This window comes from Enhydra lutris, unplaced genomic scaffold (assembly GCF_002288905.1).
Source record: "Enhydra lutris kenyoni isolate GAN:26980312 unplaced genomic scaffold, ASM228890v2 scaffoldscaffold90, whole genome shotgun sequence".
Lineage (NCBI taxonomy): Eukaryota > Metazoa > Chordata > Mammalia > Carnivora > Mustelidae > Enhydra > Enhydra lutris.
Genome location: NW_019154174.1, coordinates 1939567 through 1961296, shown reverse-complemented (window position 1 = coordinate 1961296; position 21730 = coordinate 1939567). Strand labels below are relative to the sequence as shown.

Below are 21730 nucleotides of genomic sequence, written 5' to 3'. Positions count from 1 at the left end.
GTGCAGCTTGGTGAACGGAGAGTATTTTCAGTGACCTCACTGGTCTTTGTTGCACTGACTCAGCCGGGCGCTGCGGCATGGAAGTGGCCACAGACAACACTGGTGCGAACTGGCCTGGCCAGATCCCCTAAAAATTTGCTTTTGGACACTGACATTTAAATTTCATACATGGAATTTCCAAGTGTCAAGAAAGAGTGTTCTTTTTTTTTTTTTTTTTTAACTATTTGGGAAAAAACAACAACAACAAACAACTTTGGGCCCCATAAAACCAGGTAGCTTGTTTGAATTTGGGTTGTGGTTTGGTGACCCCTTGTTGGCGGGGTGGGGGTGGGGGCATTTGAGAGACCACGTGACTGTTGGGTAATGAGAGTCTCCTCAGCCCTTCCCCCATTCTTGGAATGTGCCACGTGCTCACCATTCCCCGCTAAGAGCCATTCCAAGGAAGCAAACTCCAGGCCACAAGCAGGTAGTGCATCTCCAGATGTCCACACAATGGGTTTCCACACAGCAGGTCTCCAGGTGACCCACAACTTCTGTGTGAGGTGGCTGTGTTGCCAGGTTAACTGGGGAGACCCTGCACCCAGGGGACTCGACCCACCCAGACCTGAAAGAGTCACCGCAGTTTCTCCGTCTTGTCACAAGAATAAACTCGAGGACAGACACGCAGCACCGTGGATGACTAACACGCCAGGAAAGTTTATTGAAGTGCAAAACACACTCTGGAGATATGAGAGCCGGGAGCTCGAGAGAAAGAGAGAGCGTGAGAACGAGCGTGCACTCGAGAGAGCTACGTGATGTGACCGTTGGGTTTCTATCTTTTATTGACAGCTGTTAACTTGGGGGTGAAATATTCATTACTTGGGACTTTTGTGATTTTTCTTCCTAATTTGGCCAGGGGGTTCCTGTCATGGCAGCCGCCATCTTGGCCGTGTCTGGTTTGATCTGGCTTCCGGTGGCTGCTGCCAGGAAAGGCCTCTGACCTTCCTGATACCTGGCCTTGACTTCCTGGTTGCTGGCCTCCAGGCATCCTGTCAGAACCCCACCAATGGTCTAACAGCTACAAATCTGAGGTTCCCTCAACCTCTTCCTCAGGTTTGGTCCGTTTGCTTGAGCAGCTCACAGAACTCAGGGAAACACTGTTACCAGTTTATGAGAAGATATGATGGAGGATATGGATGAATAAATAACTAGATGAAGAGATGAGAGGATGAGGTCTGGGAGGGTCCCCCGTGCAAGAGCTTCTGTCCCTGTGGTGTTGGGGTATGTCACCTTCCTGATGTGATGTGTTCACCCACCTGAAAGCTCCCAAGCCCTGTACTATTGGGATTTTATGGAGGCTTCCTCACATGGGCATGATCAATTATTAACTCCATTTTCAGCCCCTCTCTCTTCTCTGGAGGATGGGGGTGGGGCTGGAGAATCATGGCTTGGTTTTTCTGGTGACCTGGAACCAACTAGGAGACCACCCACAGTCACCTCAGTGGAACAAAAGTTGCCCCTAGTACTTTTACCATGTAGGAATTTACCACAGTTTTGGGAGCTCTATGCCAGGAGCCCAGAGCAGAGACCAATATATATTTTTATGCCAACGGTTTCCCTTCTCTTAGAATCTCAGTCTTGTGCTACCTCTTGTCCAATGTCCGAAAGCCTTTGCTTCATTATTTTGGTCGGTTTTCTAATTATTTAAGGCAGGAGGGTTTATCTCCTTCCATCAGATCTGGGTGCAGAAGGCCAACTTATTATTCATTGGTGAGTGATGTTCCATTGTATCATATTTTTTTGAACCTTTCACCTGTGCCCGGACATTTGAGTTGTTTCCAATTTTTAGCTATTATGAATGAAACTATTCAAGTGTTTATGTGGGTGTAAGTTTTAATTTCTCTTGGATAAATACCCAGGGGTGGAATTCATGGATCGTAGAGTGTTGCATATTGAACTGTATAAGACACCACCAGACAGTTTTCCAGAGAGATTCTTGCTGCTCCCCATCATTATCAACACTTGGTATTGTCAGTCTTCTTAACTTTTAGCCCATCTAGTATATGTAGTGGTATCTTTTTTTTTTTTAAAAGATTTTATTTATTTATTTATTTGACAGAGAGAGAGCAAGAAAGAGCATGGAGCAGGCAGAGGGGCAGAGGGAGAAGAAGGAGGCTCCTAGCTCAGCAGGGAGCCTGACGTGGGGCTCGATCCCAGGACCCTGGGATCATGACCTGAGCTGAAGGCAGATGCTTAACTGACTGAGCCACCTAGGAACCCCCCCCTTTTTTTTTTAAATTTTAAGATTTTATTTTTAAGCAATATCTACACCCAAATGTGGGGCTCAAACCTATGGCCTCGAGATCAGGAGTCACAGGCTCTACTGAATGAGCCAGCCAGGTGCCCCTGTGTAGTGGTATCTAACTGTGCATTTAATTTGCATTTTCCTGATAACTAATGATGCTGACAATCTTTTATGAGTTTACTGGCCATTTCTTTTGTTTAAAATGAAACTTAAGGGCGCCTGGGTGGCTCAGTGGGTTAAGCCGCTGCCTTCGGCTCAGGTCATGATCTCAGGGTCCTGGGATCGAGTCCCTCATCGGGCTCTCTGCTCAGCAGGGAGCCTGCTTCCCTTCCTCTCTCTCTGCCTGCCTCTCTGCCTACTTGTGATCTCTGTCTGTCAAATAAATAAATAAAATCTTTAAAAAAAAATAAAATGAAACTTAAGTTTGTATCTTTTTTTTTTTTTTTTTTTTTTTGCCTCTGGCTTATCTTGCACTTACTGAGTTGTAAGAGTTCTTTTTATAGTCTAGATATAAACCCCTTGTCAGAATAGAGCCCGTGCTTCTAATCATTCCTTTCTGCTGGATTGAGGGGAGTGGAAGGGGATGTAAGAACATAAACAGGCTATTGTTGTCATCAAGGAGGGAGATGATTGTGTCTTTGACTAACGTAAGGGTTTAGATGGAGCAAAAAGTAAATGAAATTTAAAATGCATTTTTAAAAGAAGAGCCCAAGGGGTTCTGGGCCTATTAGTTTTTCCCTTTTGTCTTCTGAATGTTCTCTCTCTCTCTTTTTAAAAAATATTTATTTATTTATTTTAGAGAGAGAGAAGACAGGAGGAGGGACAGAGAGGGAGGGAGAGAGATCTCCCAGCAGCCCCCCCCCCCCCCCGTTGAGGATGGAGCCCGATGTGGGGCTCCATTCCAGCACTCTGAGATCATGACCTGAGTCAAAATCAAGAGTTGGATGCTTAACGGAGCCACCCACGTGCACCAAGTCTTCTGAATATTCTTAAATATATTTAAAAAATACAAACCTGAATCACTTCTGTGCTTGAATTAACTACAGGAGGATGTCCCAGGAACCTCGGACATACTTTCTTTTCCTGTTCCTTTTTCTGAGCCATGGAGTGGCAAGTCATAGAGTTCCAGATTCCAGGAAGGGTAAGTCCTGAGGGGGGAAGAATCTGCTGTAGTTTCCACACATCTTAGGGTATGTAGTGGGATGGATTGGTTTAGGTACAGGGTGCTGGAGAGTGTTTGGGATGTATGCGTACTTGTGAGTCCGTGTGTGCATGCATACGTATGTGTAGGATTTTCAGGATTATCCTAAAAGGATTTTTCAAACTAGGGTTTTCGCACACTGGGCACACTTGGGCACAGGTATAATTGAAATTTACTAAAATTTTCCTCTATGAGTGACTTTTTTGGGGGGGGAGCTTCTCTTTCCCTAACCCATATGTGTATTTCTGAAGATCACAAAATTAATTCTAGTTATACCTTCAACGGCTTCCTTACAGATTTGGATCCATTGTTGCAAAAAATGGCGGTGAGTATCCCATTTTCTTTTAATCAAAATCTCCTCTACTGGAACAGCCAATTTTTGGATGTTTTACTCGACATTATTTCTTTGTCTTTTAGGAAGAAATAATAGATGGAAGCTATCTGAATGGTAATGTCCCCACTCTGTCCCCCACTTTGCTTCGTCTAAGAATTTCAAACAGAATGTGCCTGTGATCTCTCTGGAATGATTCTTTTAAAGTTGTCTTTTCATTTTATTCCCATGTAGCGTTACTGGATCTCATACAGTTTCAAAGGTAACCCACCCTAGAGGGGAGGGGAAGGGATGGAATGGATGTTTAATAAAAATTCCTAAATGGAAATCTCTTAATTGAAAAAAGTAATACATACATATGTACTCATTACAAAAAGATATCAACCAGGGCACAGGTGTTTTAAAGTGGTTACATTTGTTTCACAAGCTTTTATTCCTCTCTGCTGTGGCACAAGTGCTACTATTTACTGAGTGTTGACTGTGTAGCAGTCCCATTCTTAGTGCTTTGTGCCTAGAAACATGTCTAATCCTTACAAGCTCCCCCAGGGAAGGTCCTGTTGTGATCCCATTGGACAGAAGAGTGAAACTGAGGCACAGGGAGGGTGAATCAAGGTCATGCAGCTGGGAAGTGTGGTGGAGCTGAGGCGTGTATCCAGTAGAGGGGTTCAGGGCCCCATTGTCCTGTCGTGTTATATACTGCGTATGGGCTGGTGTTAGATACCAGGGATGGAGGGCAGGGCACTAGAGAGTGCTGTGGAAAGACAAATATTAATAGATAATTCTAATATGATGAATACTATGAGGGAGAAAAATATGGGGGTCTGAGGGCCCAAGACAAGGGCACTCAATTATGTTAATGTGAAAGAGTCTCCCCATGAACATTCTTCTTCCTAATGTAACTTTAACTCTGGCTGATAGTTTTGGATATATTCTTTCAGGCTAAATTTGATCTATCTATTTATCTGTCCATCATCTTTGTGTTCATTCATTCATCCATCTATTTAGTAACAAAAATGGGATTATAAAAGGCCTTCCAGTTGTCTAAGGCAGGAGGATTTATCTGCGCCCAACTACTCCATCATAGCTGGAAGCTGAAGTCCCACTCATTCCTTTTGTATTGATGTTTTATTGATATATTTTTGATTGATATCCATTCCATTGAATGGATGTACCATGTTTGTTTTTTTTTGTTTTAAAATTTTTTAAAAATTTCTTTTCAGTGTACCAGAACTCATTGTTTATGCACCACACCCAGTGCTCCATGCAATACATGCCCTCCATAATACCCACCACCAGGCTCCCCCAACCTCCCACCACCCTCCCCTTCATAACCCTCAGATTGTTTTTCAGAGTCCATAGTCTCTCATGGTTCGTCTCCCCGTCCAGTTTCCCCCAACTCCCATGGTTGTACCATGTTTGTTTAACCTTTTACTTGTTGTTGGACATTTGGGTCATTTCCATTTTTTGGTTGTTCTGAATGAAATTGTGCATTTTCTATGTGGCTGGGTACCGCTCTGAGCACTTTATGTGTGTGAACAAATAATCTTCACAATTTTAGCTATAGTACATAGAAAGGGAAACTGAGGCACAGGAAAACTCAGTAAATTGCCTAAGGCCACACAATTAAGTGGCAGAGCCAGGATTCAAATCTGTGTTTTGAGCTCACACTCTTAACTATGCTATTCTAGCCTCTTGTGGTATACACTGTATCTGCTTTTTAAATTTAGTATGGTAATGATATCTTTCCAAGACAGTCTGTTTGGATTGTACTTAATCCAAGTGGATTTTTATGGGAATTAGAATATTGCACACAGCTCATGATCTGATAACTGTCTTTGAGAGAATGGGATTCACGAAGATTCTTAGATTTGGAAACTCCCCCACCACTGTGCCAGGTTAACAAATGTCCTACCTCCCCCAAACACAAAGTTTCTAGCATCCCCAGCCCATTCCCCACCTCCTGTCTGAATTCTGGTCTTCTGGCCACTTGGCAAGTAGGGAAACTACTCATCATAGGGAAACCTGTCATCGTGACCTTCTCCTGTCTTCAACTGAAGCTTGCATGGGTGGACAGCAGACCTGTCCCACAGAGTCCTGGCCTATCTGAATTCACGGAATGTTGCCTTCACCATCCCCAGCCTGCAGGTGTGTACCTGAGACTATCCCTATCATATAATCCCCTCTTAGCACCCAGGGGTTGTAAACTCAGGGGCCAGGTAGGAGCAGGATGGGGAAGTGGACTAGGTATGAGCTAGTTTTCACTTCCACAAAGAAACGTGTTCTGTCCAGTTGTTTTGAAACACGATACAAGCTTTTTTGTGTTTTTCCTACTTTCTACCTTTGATGGAGACTTGGTGTATTAGGGGGGAGGCTGAGCTGCTGTAACAAAGAGACCCCAAATTCCAATAGCGTAAACAATGTAGTTTATTTCTATCTCATGTTATAGTTCAGAGTTCAGTGGGAGGTCCAGAGAAGAGAGAGAGCTTTCTCTCTCTCTCTTTTTAAAAATTTTTAAAAAAGATCTTATTTATTTATTTGACAGAGGTCACAAGTAGGCAGAGAGGCAGGCAGAGAGAGAGGAAGGGAAGCAGGCTCCCCGCTGAGCAGAGAGCCCGATGCAGGGCTCGATCTCACAACCCTGGAATCATGATCCGAGTGGAAGACAGAGGCCTTAACCCACTGAGCTGCCCAGGAGGGACCTCTCTTTTAAAAGACTGTCCAGGGGCCCAGCTTCCTTCGATCTGGTTGCTTTGTCATCCTCAGGGACTCGTTGCCCATGTGATTGAGAGAGTACATCCATTCTCTGGCCCAAGAGAGGGGGTGGTGGGAAAGAGGAAGTGAAGGGTGAACAGCTTCTCTTTAAGGACGGAACCTGCAAGTTGCACCCTTCCTCCTGCTCACATTCCACATTCACATGTCACGGCACAGAAGTAAGAAAGAAGTCTTTCTGAGAAGCTCCTTACTCTGCTAGAACTTGTGGGATTCTGTTGCTAAACGGAATTACAGGAGGCTGGCTGTTTGGGTGTAATGATCAGTCTTTTAATTATGGGTCCAAGAAATATTTTTCTTCCCTTTTAATTCTACTGTAAGAAAAACGGTAGCAGAGGCATGGTAATAGATGGCAAGGATATTTGTGGAGCAGTAGGGCATGCTGGGGACTGTGGCAGACTGGACAGCACATGCCTTTTCAGCACGATCATCGGCCCAGGGTGACACGTCGTGTCTTTACTGTTATACTGTGAATAGCACAGAAAATTGAGGGAATATTCTTTCGGTATTTAAAAACTATCTGATTCAGGGGCACCTGGCTGGCTCAGTGGATTAAGCCTCTGCCTTCAGCTCAGGTCATGGTCTCAGGGTCCTGGGATCGAGCCCCACATTGGGCTCTCTCTGCTCAACAGGGAACCTGCTTCTGCACTCCCCCGCCCCGCTGCTCTGCCTACTTGTGATGTTTCTCTCTCTCTCTCTCTCTCTCTCTGTCAAATAAATAAATAAAATCTCGGGATGCCTGGGTGGCTCAGTTGGTTGAGCAGCTGCCTTCGGCTCAGGTCATGATCCCAGCGTCCTGGGATCGAGTCCCACATCGGGCTCCTTGCTCGTCAGGGAACCTGCTTCTCCCTCTGCCTCTGCCTGCCATTCTGTCTGCCTGTGCTCGCTCTCTCCCTCTCTCTCTCTGACAAATAAATAAATAAAATCTTAAAAAAACTATCTGATTCAGCAAATAAGTCATTGTCGTTGACGAATGAAGTTCTGAGATCAGAATAAATGAAGTCCTGATGTCTTTATTGTCTCAGTTTTTTACTTTATAATGCAAATGAAAATATCAACCAGCATTCTCATGAGAGCTACATTCAGAGAGCTGGTTGCTAACCCTTTCCTGGACACCCACTAGCTGCAGGTGGCTGTTGGCCTCATGGCACTGACTTTCTTCTGTTCATCAGTCTATGGCCACCTAGGCAAGGAATGCCTGCCCTTTCTCTCTCTGGCAGTAAGTTTTCTCATTGAAATGTATATATTTTAGACTGAATAGTAGCTATCTTCTCTCTCTTCCTGTGGATAAATTTGTTTATTCATTCAGTGTCTACTTATCTAACCTCTAACCTCTGTGAGGCATAGTCCTAGACACTGGAGACTCAGAGGAGAAGGAGGAGGTCTCATTACTAGGGAGAATCACTAAGCAAATCATTATGCAACTCATTCAAGATAGGGAATGAGGGGTGGCACTTACTGACCTTCCTATGTGCTGGGCACAACTGAAAACACTTTACACACAACTCATTTCACCCTCACAACAATCCTACATGGTAAATCTCTACTTACCATGTAGGTAAGTAAGTCTCTACTGTGTCTACTTTTCAGTTGAGAAAACAGAGGCTCCCAGAGTAGTGTTGCCCATTTAGCAAATAGAAGTACAGTATTCTTGGGGTGCTGGGCTGACTAGTTGGTGGAATGTGTGACTCTGGATCTTGGGGTTGTGCATTTGAGTTCTACATTGAGTGTAGAGGTTGCTTAAAAAAATACAGTGTTCCCAGTTAAATTTGATTTGTAGATGAACAATAAATGATTTTTTTAGTGTATGTTCCATGCAATATTTGGGACATACTTAAATGCTGAAAAATTATTCACCATTTAACTGCAATTCCAGTTTAACTGGGCATCCCGTGTTTTATCTACCAATCCTAGTTAAGTAACTTGTCCCAGGCCACACAGCTAGTCGGCGGCAATGGGGGGACATTCCTGTGGGTTGTCTGGTTCTAGAGCCCACCTTTTGCCCATGCCACCACAGTATGCTGCCTTTCTAGAGCACCTTTATTTAACAGAGATTTAGAAAATAATCCCCCAGACAGCAGAGGTAATCTCTTTTAGGAGAGGCTGCTGTCCTCTCCTCCTCACTTCTGAGGGGATGCCATGAGGAAGTTTGTTCGTGCTGCCTGAATTTTGCTTTTATGCTGGTAGCTTGGGGTGTGGGAGAGGGTTTGAGCAGTGCCAGCCTGGGGGTGGTAAACTCCCTGGACAGAGGCCAACTGTTCTGGACTTGAAACCCCAATCGCCTATAGGAACCAAATGGGCTGGCTGGGTGGGCGGTGAACAGGAGTGTAATTACAGGGAACAGCTGCCCCTTGGCCCACTATTATCACCAGGAAGGGGATATGCCTAGTGTTGCCAAATCTTTGTGTTTTGCAAGAGAACTTAGAAGTCTGGATTTTTGTGGGGAATCCCCTGACTTTGAAATGTTGGCAGTTGATGAAAAATTTTGGAACCAGCCAAACCAAGCACATCCGCTAGCTGCCAGCCAGTGGGCTCTGCAGGGAAGTAGGTGGCCTGGCTGGGCTGCTGGCCATGGTGCTGACCACGTGCTCCTGCCCAGTCCTCACTGACTCTTCTCAACACCCCATAACCAGGCAGCGATGGAAAACCACCTGGAGCAGCGCCTGTACCAGCCCCAGAAGCTGCTAGAAGACCTGAGGGAAACAGATGCTCAGCGCTTCTGCACCGCCATGAAATGCCTCTTAGAAGACAAGAAGGACCTCTTGGTGAGGCGTTCTGGGCACCCGGGGAGTAGGGGAAATCCTGGGCCAGTTGGTATTTGTTGAGTTGAATCCAACTGAGCCTGACTCAGGCCTTCTTTATGTTTTCCTCCCATCTTCTCCCCTCACACCCCCTCACCCCCAGGAGCTTGCAGACCTTGGTTTTCTCACTTACTTTTACCAAAGTTCAAGTGAAGAGCCTTATGGGATATATTCTTATGGGAACTGGGAGATGAGGGGGTACCGAGGAGCTTCTAATGGTTTGGCCCAATAAACATCCACGGATGATTACAGTGCATCAGTGGTGGGCCCTGGGTTCGAGGATGAAAGTCTACCCCGGCCCTCAAGGAGTTTACAGTCTGGGGGTAGAAAAAAAAAAACAAAACAACAACAACTAAAAACCAAAACAGGAATAGACAAATTTCCCAAAACAAAGTTGATAATCAAAGAGCATCACAAAGCAAGGTCTGTGAGACCCAGAAAATCCTTGAGACCCAGAACAGTGAAGTTTAGAGACACTTTAATGCGGGGGACAGTGTTTCCTAGAAGGAGCTAAACCATGTAAACATTTTAATAGTCACAGACTTACTTTAATGTCTGTTATTCAAATAGAGTGGATATATCCAACCTGTGAATTTGGTAGAGATGTGATGTTTCCTTTTGAAATGAACTAAAGTTAAAAAAAAAAAGAGTCGGTTTAAATAAAAATATATGAGGGGTGCCTGGGTGGCTCAGTGGGTTAAAGCCTCTGCCTTCTGCTCAGGTCGAGATCCTGGTGTCCTGGGCTTGAGCCCCACATTGGGCCCTCTGATCAGCAGGGAGCCTGCTTCCCCCTCTCTCTCTGCCTGCCTCTCTGCCTACTTGTAATCTCTATCTGTCAAATAAATAAATAAATTTTAAAAAATAAATAAAAACATATGAAGTAAATAACAGTAAAGATAGTGCAAAGATATGGCAAAAATGAGGATGCTGGTCTGTGAAAATGATATTGGTTAATGTTTATTGAGGGTTTGCTATGTGTCAGGTGTTATTCTAAGGGAACGGTCAGCAAGCCATTTCTGTAAAGGACCTGATACTAAATATTTTAGGCTTTGCAGGCCATGTGTTTTCTGTCACCACTACTCAACTCTGCTCTTGTAGCAGGAAAGCAAACATAGGTGGCAGGTAAACGAAGGGGTATGGATATGTTCCAATAAAACTTTATTCATAAAAACGGGCACTGGGTCAGATCTGGCCTGTGATTCATAGTTTGCCAACACTGTGTTAAGGGTTTAACATGCATGGACCGATTGGATCCTTTCCAGGACTTCTGAGATAAGGACAATAATAATATTACCATTTCAATGTTCAGATAAGGAAATGGGCTTGGAGAGGTTGAATGAATAACCTTGCATCACACAGCAGCTCGAGAGTGGCAGGTCTGAGTTTGGAACCTGGGCTCCTGACTCTGGCTGTGAGTCCTTTTGGCATCTCGTGAAGCCCATTGACCTCTTCTCAGAATAACTTGTGAAAAATCTATAAAATAAAACACAGAGGATTATAAAAGATGCCAATTCTATTGAAAGACATTTATCAAAATATATAAAACAAACACATTGGGAGTATAGTAATTGATGTGCTTCACACATCCAATAACAAGATTTACCTCTGAGTCAAATAGCTTTTGTAATTTTGAGGAGGTATGGATTATAAAGGAGATTTCAAGATATCTGTGACAACTGTAATGTGTTATGAAAGTGTCTGATTTCTGCTAATGACAACTCCAAGGTCCTACTGGTGCCTTGGTGGCTTATTATCTACTATTCATTCCTGAAGGAAATGCTGGAAGTGAGTTCTGTGGCAGTAAAATGAAGGTAGCAGTTTCCTCCAGTGTTCACAGATGCCCTAATTTCTATCCTCAGATCTCTGTTGCAGAACTCCTAGCTGCATTTTTTTAAAGAATTTATTTATTTATTTGAGAGAGAGAGCATGAGAGGAGAGAGGTCAGCAGGACAAGCAGACTCCCTACTGAGCAGGGAGCCTGATGTGGGACTCGATCCTGGTACTCCAGGATCATGACCTGAGCCAAAGGCAGTTGCCCAGCCAACTGAGCCACCCAGGCACCCTCCTAGCTGCATTCTTAACCACGACCCTGTTTAGCTCTGAGAGTAAATGACTGAAGTTAGGAAATGCTCGGTCATGGTTAGAAGTGTGGGCTTGGATGCAGATGCACCTGTTTCAGATCCTAGCTCTGTGTAAGTCTGGGCAGGTGGCTTATTCTATCTTTTGTTTTCATCACCTGTGATCTTGAGATAATAACAGCATAGTATAACCTTTGTTGAGTGTGTGGTCCTTGCTAGGTCAGTGATGGTTACTATGTTTGTAGGCTGTGCTGGGTGAAAGACTGAGGTGCCAATCAAATTATGACTAAGCCGTGTCAGCACTCCTGGTAGTTCTGTGGTTCAAAAGAGTCATTTGTTCGTTCGTTTGTTTATTCATTCCTTCATTCATTCATCCTAACAGGCTTTCTCAATATTTTCTGGATTCCAGGCATTCCACTAAGGCATATGGCTTGGGCATCAAGGACTTTTCTGGCTCAACCCCTGCTGCACACCACAGTCACTTGCCTGGGGTCCACTGAAGGGCAGTTAAATCAGACTCTGTGTGGTGGTGCTGGGACCACTCCCCAGTGATTCTGGTGGGCAGTCAGGGTTGAGAACCATTGGCAAGGAGGAAAGACAGGCTCATAAGCATCTCTAATGCATCGTGGAGTTTGGCTCAAGGTGCTCTTGGGAGCACTTAGTGGAGGGAGAATTTGATTTGACCAAGGTAGGAGGGCCTTTGAGAAGACTTCACCAAGAAGCTAATGACAGTTGAGCTTATCCATAAGGGATGAGCTGGATTTCACTAGAGGAAGGAGGTGGGGAGGGAATTCCAGCTCAAGCATGCACCTGAGGTGTGAGTCATGTGGTAAACTTGAAGACTGAGAAGTTGCCTAGTGTGGGAGAGGCTGGTGAAGGCCTCAACTTGGTTCTGTAATAAATGGAAAGTTCTAGAAGGTTTGACAGAGCAGCATGATGTTAAACAGTGGTCCTGAATTTCCCCACTGCTAAGTGTGGTTCCTCCCAGGGTTTCCAAATCTAGAGGCCTCTCACAAGACCACCGTACTTTCTTTCTTTACTTTAGGATCTGGAAGACATTGTTATTGACTTGGGAGAGATCCGGAAACAAGCCTTGCAGAGCCCTGGTGTGAACCGCAGCCTGTTTCTCATCACACTGGAGAGGTGTTTCCAGGTGCTGAACTCCCTGGAGTGTGTGGAGATCCTGGGCAGGGTGCTGAGGGGCTCCTCAGGCAGCCTTCTACAGCCAGAAATCGCAGAGAAGCTCCCCCGGGACCTGCGTGAGGACGCTTTCAAGAACCTGTGAGCGTTTCCCCCAGCCCATGAGCCCCACTCCTCATTTCTTAGAGGTAATACACGGCAGAAGGGAGAAAGCAAGGGGAGCAGGTTAACATGGGAGACCTGAAGCAGAGCTTAACATCTGTGGAGTTTAGAAGTGGTTTGAGTAAAACAGTGCCACCCAAATGTCAGTCATTCTGGTATCATCCTCACAATTTTTGCCGTATCTATACACCACTGGTACTATTCTTTACTTGTTTTTTTTTTTTTTCTTTACAGTGACTCATTTTTATTTATTTATTTTTAAAAGATTTTGTTTATTTATTTATTTATTTGACAGAGAGAGAGAGAGAGAGAGAGAAAGCACAAACATGGGGAACAGGAGAGGGAGAAACAGGCTCCCCACTGAGCAGGGAGCCTGATGCGGGGCTCAGTCCCAGAACCCTGGGATCATGACCCCAGCTGAAAGCAGATGCTTAACTGAGTGAGTCACCCAGGAGCCCCATGACTCACTCTTTTTAATTAACATTTATTTAAAAAGTACTTTCCAATCATTACTGTAAGGTCAAGTCATATTTGGACTAAGTGGGACTGCTGCATACGGCAACATTGAGGCCGTTTGGTGACTGGGGCCATGAGGAGAGGTGTGGTGGGAAGGGTCCCAGGCCATAGTGGTTAAAGGCGACCAAGATACTTCATACCCAGTGGCGTGTCTATAATCAAAATGTCAGATAAATATTTGCAGATGACCTATCTGATGAAGGGTTAGTATCCAAAATATATGAAGAACTTTTAAAACTCAACACCCCCAAACCAAATATTCCAACTAAAAAATGGGCAGAGGACATGAATAGGTATTTTTTCCAAAGAAGACATACAGATAATAGACACATGGAAAGATACGCCACATCACTCAGCATCAGGGAAATGTGAATCAAAACCACAATGAGATACCACCTCACACCAGTCAGAATGGCTAAAACTAACAAGTCAGGAAATGACAAGATGCTGGCGAAGATGCGGAGAAAGGGGAACCCTCCTACACTGTTGGTGGGAATGCAAGCTGGTGCAGCCATTCTGGAAAACAGCACAGAGGTTCCTCAAAAAGTTAAAAATAGAGCTACCCTATGATCCAGGATTGCACTGCTAAGTATTTACCCGAAGGATACAAAAATGCTAATTTGAGGAGAAACATGCACCCGAATGTTGATAGCAGCTGTATCTACAATAGCCAAATTGTAGAAACTACCAAAGTGCCCATCGATGGATGAGTGGATAAAGAAGGTGAGATCATATACACATCATGGCTATTACTCAGCCATAAAAGGAATGAAATCTCGCCATTTGCAATGACATGACTGGGACTGGAGAGTATGACACTAAGTGAAATAAATCAGGCAGAGAAAGACAAATACCATATGATTTCACTAATATGTGGAATTTAGGAAACAAAACAAATGAGAAAAGGGTAAAAAGAGAAAGGCAGGGACGCCTGGGTGGTTCATTTGGTTAAGCGGCTGCCTTCGGCTCAGGTCATGATCCCAGCGTCCTGGGATCGAGTCCCACATCGGGCTCCTTGCTCGGCAGGGAGCCTGCTTCACCCTCTGCCTCTGCCTGCCACTTTGTCTGCCTGTGCTCATGCTCTCTCTCTCTCTGACTAATAAATAAATTAAAAATCTTAAAAAAAGAGAGAGAGAGGCAAACCAAGAAACAGACTCTTTTTCTTTTTTTGGAAACAGACTCTCTGCAGAGAACAAACTGAGGGTTACCAGAGGGGAGGTGGACGGGAGATGGGTTAAACAGGTGATGGGGATTAAGGCGTGCCCTTGTGATGAGCACCGGGTGGTGTATGGAATTGTTGAATCACTATATTGTACACTCAAAGCTAATATTACACTGTCCATTAGCTAACTGAAATTTAAAACTAAAACTTAAAAAAAAAAAACCCAAACCCAGAATGTCAGGTACTAACCAGGGTTGGTGAGGATATGGAGAAATCAGCACCCTCATGTGGCGAGAATGTGAAATTGTGCAGCCTCTTTGGACAACAATAAGGCAGTTCCTCCAAAGGCCAAGTGCAGAGTTGTCATTCTAACCCAGCAATTCTGCTCCTGGGTGTCTACCCAAGAGAAATGAAAATGTCTGTCTGCACAAAAACTGGCACATGAATGTTTATAGCAGCATTATTCATAATAAGCCAAAGGTGGAAACCACCCAGAGGTCCATCAACGGGGGGATAGATAAACAAAATGTGGTGGGTACAGGTCATGCAATAGTATTCAGCTCTGAAAAGGCCACGAATGAGGTGCTGATGCCTTGTCCAGCATGCGTGGTCATTGGAAACATCAAGCCAAGTGAGAGAAGCCAGTCACAAAGATGACATAGCACATTCCTCCTTTTACCTGCAATGTCCAGAAGAGGCAAATCTATGGAGACAGAAAGTAAATCAGTAGTTTCTAGAGGTTGGGGTGACTAGTAGGTGGGGGGCGGTAGGTAAAGGGTATGGTGTTTCTTTTTGAGATGCTTCAAGGGTTCAAAAATTGAATGTGGTGATGGTTGTACAACTCTGGGAACACCACTGCATGGTACATTTTCAATGGGTGAATTGTATGGTGTGGGAATTATATCTCCATAAAGCTGTTACAAAAAAAAAAGAAGAAGAGGGATACGTGGCTCAGTTGGTTAAGCATCTGCCTTCGGCTCAGGTCATGTTCCCAGGGTTTTGGGATTGAGCCCCGAATCGGGCTCCCTGCTCATCGGGAAGCCTGCTTCTCCCTCTCCCTCTGCCCCTCCCCCCCCCACTCGTGCTTACTCTCTCAAATAAATAAAATCGTAAAAAATAAAACAAAACCAAAACAAAACAAAACAAAACAAAAAAATAAGTGACCAAGAAGAGAGGAAGTGGAGGACACTCTTTGGAAGGTATTTAAAGGTAAAGGACAAAGGAGAAATGGGACGATAGCTGCATGTAGCAAGGAAGGGGGAAGGCTTTTTAACACTAGACAGCTTTGGGTCCATTGGCTGTTTTGACCCTGTCTCTAGTCCTCCAGCTGTTGTTTGTTCCTTAAGTGACACCCGTGTTTGTCATTTAGATCTGCGGTGTTCAAAGATCTCTACGACCAAACCTCGGCTCATTCCCAGAGAGCTCTCTACTTCTGGATGACTGGGATTTTGCAGATGTCCTCCAACGCTAGTGGTGAACCTGGCCTTCAAGGTAGGGTCACTTTTCAGGGGGTGTCTGTCCTTAAAGGTGGTGCTTCCTCTCTGAAGATAGGAATTTGATTTCATTGCCATTTCTGATTTTTACCTGTCCTTCCCACCTTCCGAAAAGGGTTTGATGTAGCTTATGGAATAAAACACATACCCCAGGGACGCCTGGATAACTCAGTTGGTTCTGCCTTTGGCTCAGGTCACGATCCCAGGATCCTGGGATATAGTCCTACATTGGGCTCCCTGCTCAGTGGGAAGTCTCCTTCTTCCTCTCCCTCTGCCCTGGCTCAGGCTCTCTCTCACTCTAGTTCTCTCTCTTTCAAATAAATAAATATAATGTGTTTTTTAAAAAGATTTTATTTATGTATTTTAGAGAGAGTACCAGCGGTGGGGTGGGGAGTGGCAAAGGGAGAGGGAGAAGCAGGCTCCCCACTGAGCAGGGAGCCTGATGCAGGACTTGATCCCAGGACCCTGAGATCATAACCTGAGCCAAAGGGCAGATGCTTAACCGACTGAGCCACCGAGGTGCCTCAGATAAATAAAATCTTTTTAAAAAACCTCAAACAAACCACAAACCCCATTCCATCCATACACTTTCCACACGTTCAAGTCACCAAAATGAGGATGCCAGTGCATCTTACGGTCAGCGGGCTGTCCTGGTTTGTAAGTGGAACGTAAGTAACGACAGCATCTTGGATTCGAAGAGAACCTTTTAGAGTGAGGTTTCAAGTTAAAAAATCTGAATCATAAATCTGGATTAAAGTGGGACGCAGTAAATTTTTAAAAGGAAATCTAGGCAATAAAGCACAGAAATCTAGTGCGAAGTTTCCTGGCAGCCAAGGCAGAAATAGGTCAAGACTCATTTATTTCACAGATGTGTATTAGAGGAGTCAAATTCATGGAGCCAGAAAGGAGGAAGGCTGGTTGCCAGGGGCTGGGAGGCGGGGGAACCCGGGAGTTGTTGTTTCGGTTTTGTGAGATGAAAATGTTCTGGAGGTGGATGGTGTTGATGGTTGCACGGCGAGGTGAATGTACTTAATACCATGGAGCCATCCACTTACAAATGGTTAAGTTAGTAAACTTTATGTTAGGTTTACTACAACAGCAAAAAAGAAAAAAAAAAAAAAGGAAAGAATGTGTAGAGGAGTAATGCAGGCAGTGTCGCAGATCGCTTCAATTTGTTGAGTTTTTAATGTGAGTCGTGTCAACAGAATAAATTTTTTTTTTTAAAGATTTTATTTATTTATTTGACAGACAGAGATCACAAGTAGGCAGAGAGGCAGGCAGAGAGAGAGAGGAGGAAGCAGGCTCCCTGCTGAGCAGAGAGCCCGATGCGGGGCTCAATCCCAGGACCCTGGGATCATGACCTGAGCCGAAGGCAGAGGCTTTAACCCACTGAGCCACCCAGGCGCCCCAGAATAAAGTTTTTATTTACTTTTTTAAAGGTTTTATTTATTTATTTGAGAGAGAGAGAGAGAGAGAACACAGAAGGAAAGTGAGAGGGAGAAGCAGACTCCCCACAGAGCAGAGAGCCCAGACGTGGGGTTCGATCCCAAGACCCTGGGATCATGTCCTGAGCCGAAGGCAGAGGCTTAACCCACTGAGCCACCCAGGCACCTTAAGAATAAACTTTTTAAACACTTACCAAATCCTACCGTGTGTCAGCTACCAGAGAGACAGAGGAAAAGAGGACAAAGTCTCTGTTTGATAGAGCTCTTATTGTATTGGGGGAGGGTAGGTGGAGAGAAGTTTTAAACCAGCAAATTAGAGAGAGAGAGAGAGAGAGAGAGAGAGAGCGAGCACACAGAGAGTCAGGGACCAGTAGGTGCTATGAAGAAAAGAAAAGAAAATGGATAAATGCCATGGAAAGGCTTAGCGCTTTTGACCAGAACAGGGCTTGGCCCTCGTTGTTTTTATTTTTTTTTAAGATTTTATTTATTTATTTGACAGAGACCACAAGTAGGCAGAGAGGCAGGCGGAGAGAGAGGGGGGAAACAGGCTCCCCACCGAGCAGAGATCCTGATATTGGGCTTGATGCCAGGACCCTGGGATCATGACCTAAGAGGAAGGCAGAGGCTTTAACCCACTGAGCCACCCAGGCACCCTGGCCCTCGATTTCTATAAAGGGTCAGAGTGGATGTCTCAGGCTTTGTGGGCCTATAGTGTGGCTCAACAAGGCAATGCTGTTATCCTGGTGCTAAAGAAGATAATGCCAACAGGTGAGCAGGCGTGGCTGTGTCCCATGGAGCCTTACTTACTGGCCCTGACACTGGAATTTCATAATTGTTACATGCCACAATCGTCTTCTTTTGATATTACTTCCAACCATGTAGAAGTGTAAAAACCAAGTTCACAGCTTCTACAAAAGTTTGAATTGAGACCAAAATGGGAAATGGAATGGGTCCTGTGAGCCTCTGGGGGAAGGATGTTGCAGGCCGGGGGAACAGCAAGCACAAAGGCCCTGGGGTGGGAATGAGCTTAGTGTTTCGGGGAAACTAAAGGAAGCCTGTGAGATTGGAGCGTAGTGAGGGCCAATCAGTCCTTTTCCTGGAATTAAGCTTTGAGATTTGTGTATAAGTAGCGTTCAACAACAGAATAATCAATGCCTTCAGTGTGTAGCACACTTCCCTCTGCCTGACTCGTATTTATGGCCTCCAGAAATCTGCATCTCCTAGTGCGTAACCCCGAGAAGAGCTGCTCGGCCTCTAGACTTCCTGAGCCCTCATCGCCAGAATTTAATGAGAGACAGACTTTCCTTCTAAAATTCCTCTATGCTATGTTTCGTTATTATACTAAAGTGAGTTAAAACGAATTCTACTTGGACTTTAAGCTTTTTATTTTTCATGAAGTTCCTCGAGGTAACTGGGAATACTTTGGGTGTTAAAAATATCCCAGCCTTCAGGATCCTGGGTCTGCAGAAATATGGTTTATGCTCTATAATTAATTTAACTCTAACAACTCAGCTTGGTTCCTGATGAATTGAGTGGTTTCCTCCAGCCCCCACCTGCCCAGTTCTCTAGCCTTCTGGGACCAGCCCTTCTAATAACCAAGTCAAATGTCATCTAGGGGGTCCTAGGGTGCTCACCTGTGCTCACCCCAATGGTTCTGACTCTTGGGCTGGGAGGCATCTTGTTGTTCTTTAATTTAATTTAATTTTTAAAAAAGATTTCATTTATTCATTTGACAGACAGAGATCACAAGTAGGCAGAGAACCAGGCAGAGAGAGGAGGAGGCAGATGCAGGTCTCGATTCCAGGATCCTGGGATCATGACCCAAGCCAAAGGCAGAGGATTTAACCCACTGAGCCACCCAGGCGCCCCACATCTTGTTGTGCTTGTGACCCAGCCCACACAGCAGCTGACTTCACCATCTCATCTGGGCATGAGAGTCATTGCCCCTGGCTTTTTGCAACAGCTCTTTGTGATGGAGTCACTGTGCCCTGTAAACACTCCCCTGTTTCCTTCCTTTTCCCCAAAATGTCACCCACACAATGCCAAGGTGTAGTGTAACATCTTACAGGTAGGAGGCTGTCCATGAATGGTTATTGAATGAATGAATGAATGGACACAAGAAGGAGGTCCTGACATCAAAGATATTTTTGACTATGACATACCAGGCAAAGGCATTTATTTATTTATTTATTTATTTATTTAATTTATACATTTCTCCATTTATTTATTTTTTTTTTGCAGATGACTCTGTTTCATGGGTCAGTGCAGAAGACTTATGGATTTTGGGCAGATATATGGTTCACCTATCATTTGAAGAAATTGCAAAAATCAGTCCTGTAGAAGTAAGTGGGAAACGTACATTTCCCCATCCCCATCTCCAAGTCATCCTGGGAAGGGTGTATTCTAAACCTCTCGCGTTCAGCCAGCCAGTCGAGGTGCTCTGGAAAATTGGATACCCATCTCAGCCAGTATATCTGGAATCTCTGAAGAAAACTCTTGGGATGAGGCCTCAAGTGGCCCATCGTCAGAATGTGTTTAGTGTAGATGAGCCAAGAAAAGAACAAGAATTGTAGACAACCAAGATAGCTCTGATGTGAACAAACATGGTATAAAGAAAATGTTGGCTGTGAACCAAGAATCATTTTAGGGTATTTTTGTATTCAAGAAAGGCCAAGGATTACTAGAGACTTCTATTTATAACTACGTCTATAGATAGCCATTTCAGTATGAGCACTGGTTGGGTTTTAACAGTAGAGTCTACAGTTGAGAAATGTACAAATTCTAAGGTTACTTTCACTCACTGGTCAGCCTGTCTCTGTCCTCCTGATGTTGACCCAGTGACACCAGAGTTCCTTGAGCATCATGATACTGGAATGCAGCCTCCAAAGCATGCTTCCAACAGGGAGGCATTCATAAAGACTTTGGGGCTTGCCTTCAGTTTTTATCATGTGTGCCTTGACTTTTTTTTGGCCAGTGAGAGAAGTGTTTGTATCACAAGACTGGCTTGCTCAAGGGCAAGTTGATCCAACAATGTCTTCTTATTGTGAAACCGGATGCAGAACCAGGTTCTTCTTTTTCTTTTTTAAAGATTTTATTTATTTATTTCAGACAGAGAGAGAGAGAGAGAGAGAGCGCACGCACAAGTGGAGGGGGAGGGGCAGAAGAGAGAAGCAGACTCGCATCTGAGCAGGGACCCCAATGCAGGACTCGATCCCAGGACCCTGGGATCATGACCTGAGAAGAAGCTTAACCAACTGAGCTGCGCAGGCCCTCCCAGGTTCTTCTTTTTAAGAAAAATTTTTAAAATTTTTAATTGAAGTACGGTTGACTTATCTAGGTTCCTCTTTTTACCTAGGAGGCTAAGACTATTTCAAACATCTTTCAATTTTATAATCCTCAGTTATAAAGTGAATTAAACCTCAGTTTCACTCTCCCAATATTGAGTGAACTTCTGGAAGTTAGATGGAGATTAAATTGTTAGGAAGCTGGACCCCTGGGGAGGAGTTTCTAAGGTCAGGAGGTCACTTGCAGCTTTTCTTCATCTTCTAAAAGTGTAGACAAGGGAAGTAAAGCCACAGGATACCAACACTAAGGGGGAATTTTATGTGGACAGAATAGAATCCACAAGAGAGAGACAACTTCATGAGCACAGAATAACAGTGCATAGAAGGATAGGAGACTTCGGCTTGACATCGTTGGACACTAGGTGGAAAATGAACAAGAGGAGAAAGAACCTGAATGGTATATTTAATACAGTTGAATCTATATATCTCTATCTTTATCTATATTTGTATCTTACCAAGGGAGCACACACTCTTTTTCATCACCCAAGGCCCATTTGTAAACTCATTCATCTATTAAAAATACCCCTGATGCCCCAAAGTGCAACATTTGGGGACCGCTGTCTCTGACCTCCACATAACAAATCTACAAAGAAATGTGCAAACATTAGCTTTCAAAGAGTTCAATGGCTCAGACATTAAAATAGGACACTTTCCTAAGTGTTGGGTTGAGGAGGAAGCCAAAACAGTTATTACAGAGCGTTGAGAAATCAGTGACAACTGGGTATTTACCCTAAAGATACAAACATAGTGATCCGAAGGGGCACGTGCACCTGAATGTTTATAGCAGCAATGTCCACAATAACCAAACTATGGAAAGAACCTAGATGTCCATCAACAGATGAATGGATAAAGAAGATGTGGTATATATATACAATGGAATACTATGCAGCCATCAAAAGAAATGAAATCCTGCCATTTGCAATGACGTGGATGGAACTAGAGGGTATTGTGCTTAGCGAAATAAGTCAATCGGAGAAAGACAACTATCATATGATCTCCCTGAA

The 21730-nt window shown here is 44.3% G+C and overlaps 1 protein-coding gene across 1 annotated transcript in view; it reads left to right on the top strand.

Moving 5' to 3' along the window:
* Positions 1-3334: 3334 nt before the first annotated feature.
* Positions 3335-21730, top strand: part of LOC111162319 (otoancorin) — a 64179-nt gene continuing 45783 nt past the window's right edge. Inside the window, exons 1-9 of the mRNA XM_022526672.1 lie at positions 3335-3425; positions 3782-3810; positions 3903-3933; positions 4051-4078; positions 5874-5961; positions 9219-9350; positions 12510-12745; positions 15814-15917; positions 19624-19724. Coding sequence (XP_022382380.1) covers positions 3335-3425; positions 3782-3810; positions 3903-3933; positions 4051-4078; positions 5874-5961; positions 9219-9350; positions 12510-12745; positions 15814-15917; positions 19624-19724 — 840 coding nt within the window. The remainder of the gene's footprint in view (positions 3426-3781; positions 3811-3902; positions 3934-4050; positions 4079-5873; positions 5962-9218; positions 9351-12509; positions 12746-15813; positions 15918-19623; positions 19725-21730) is intronic.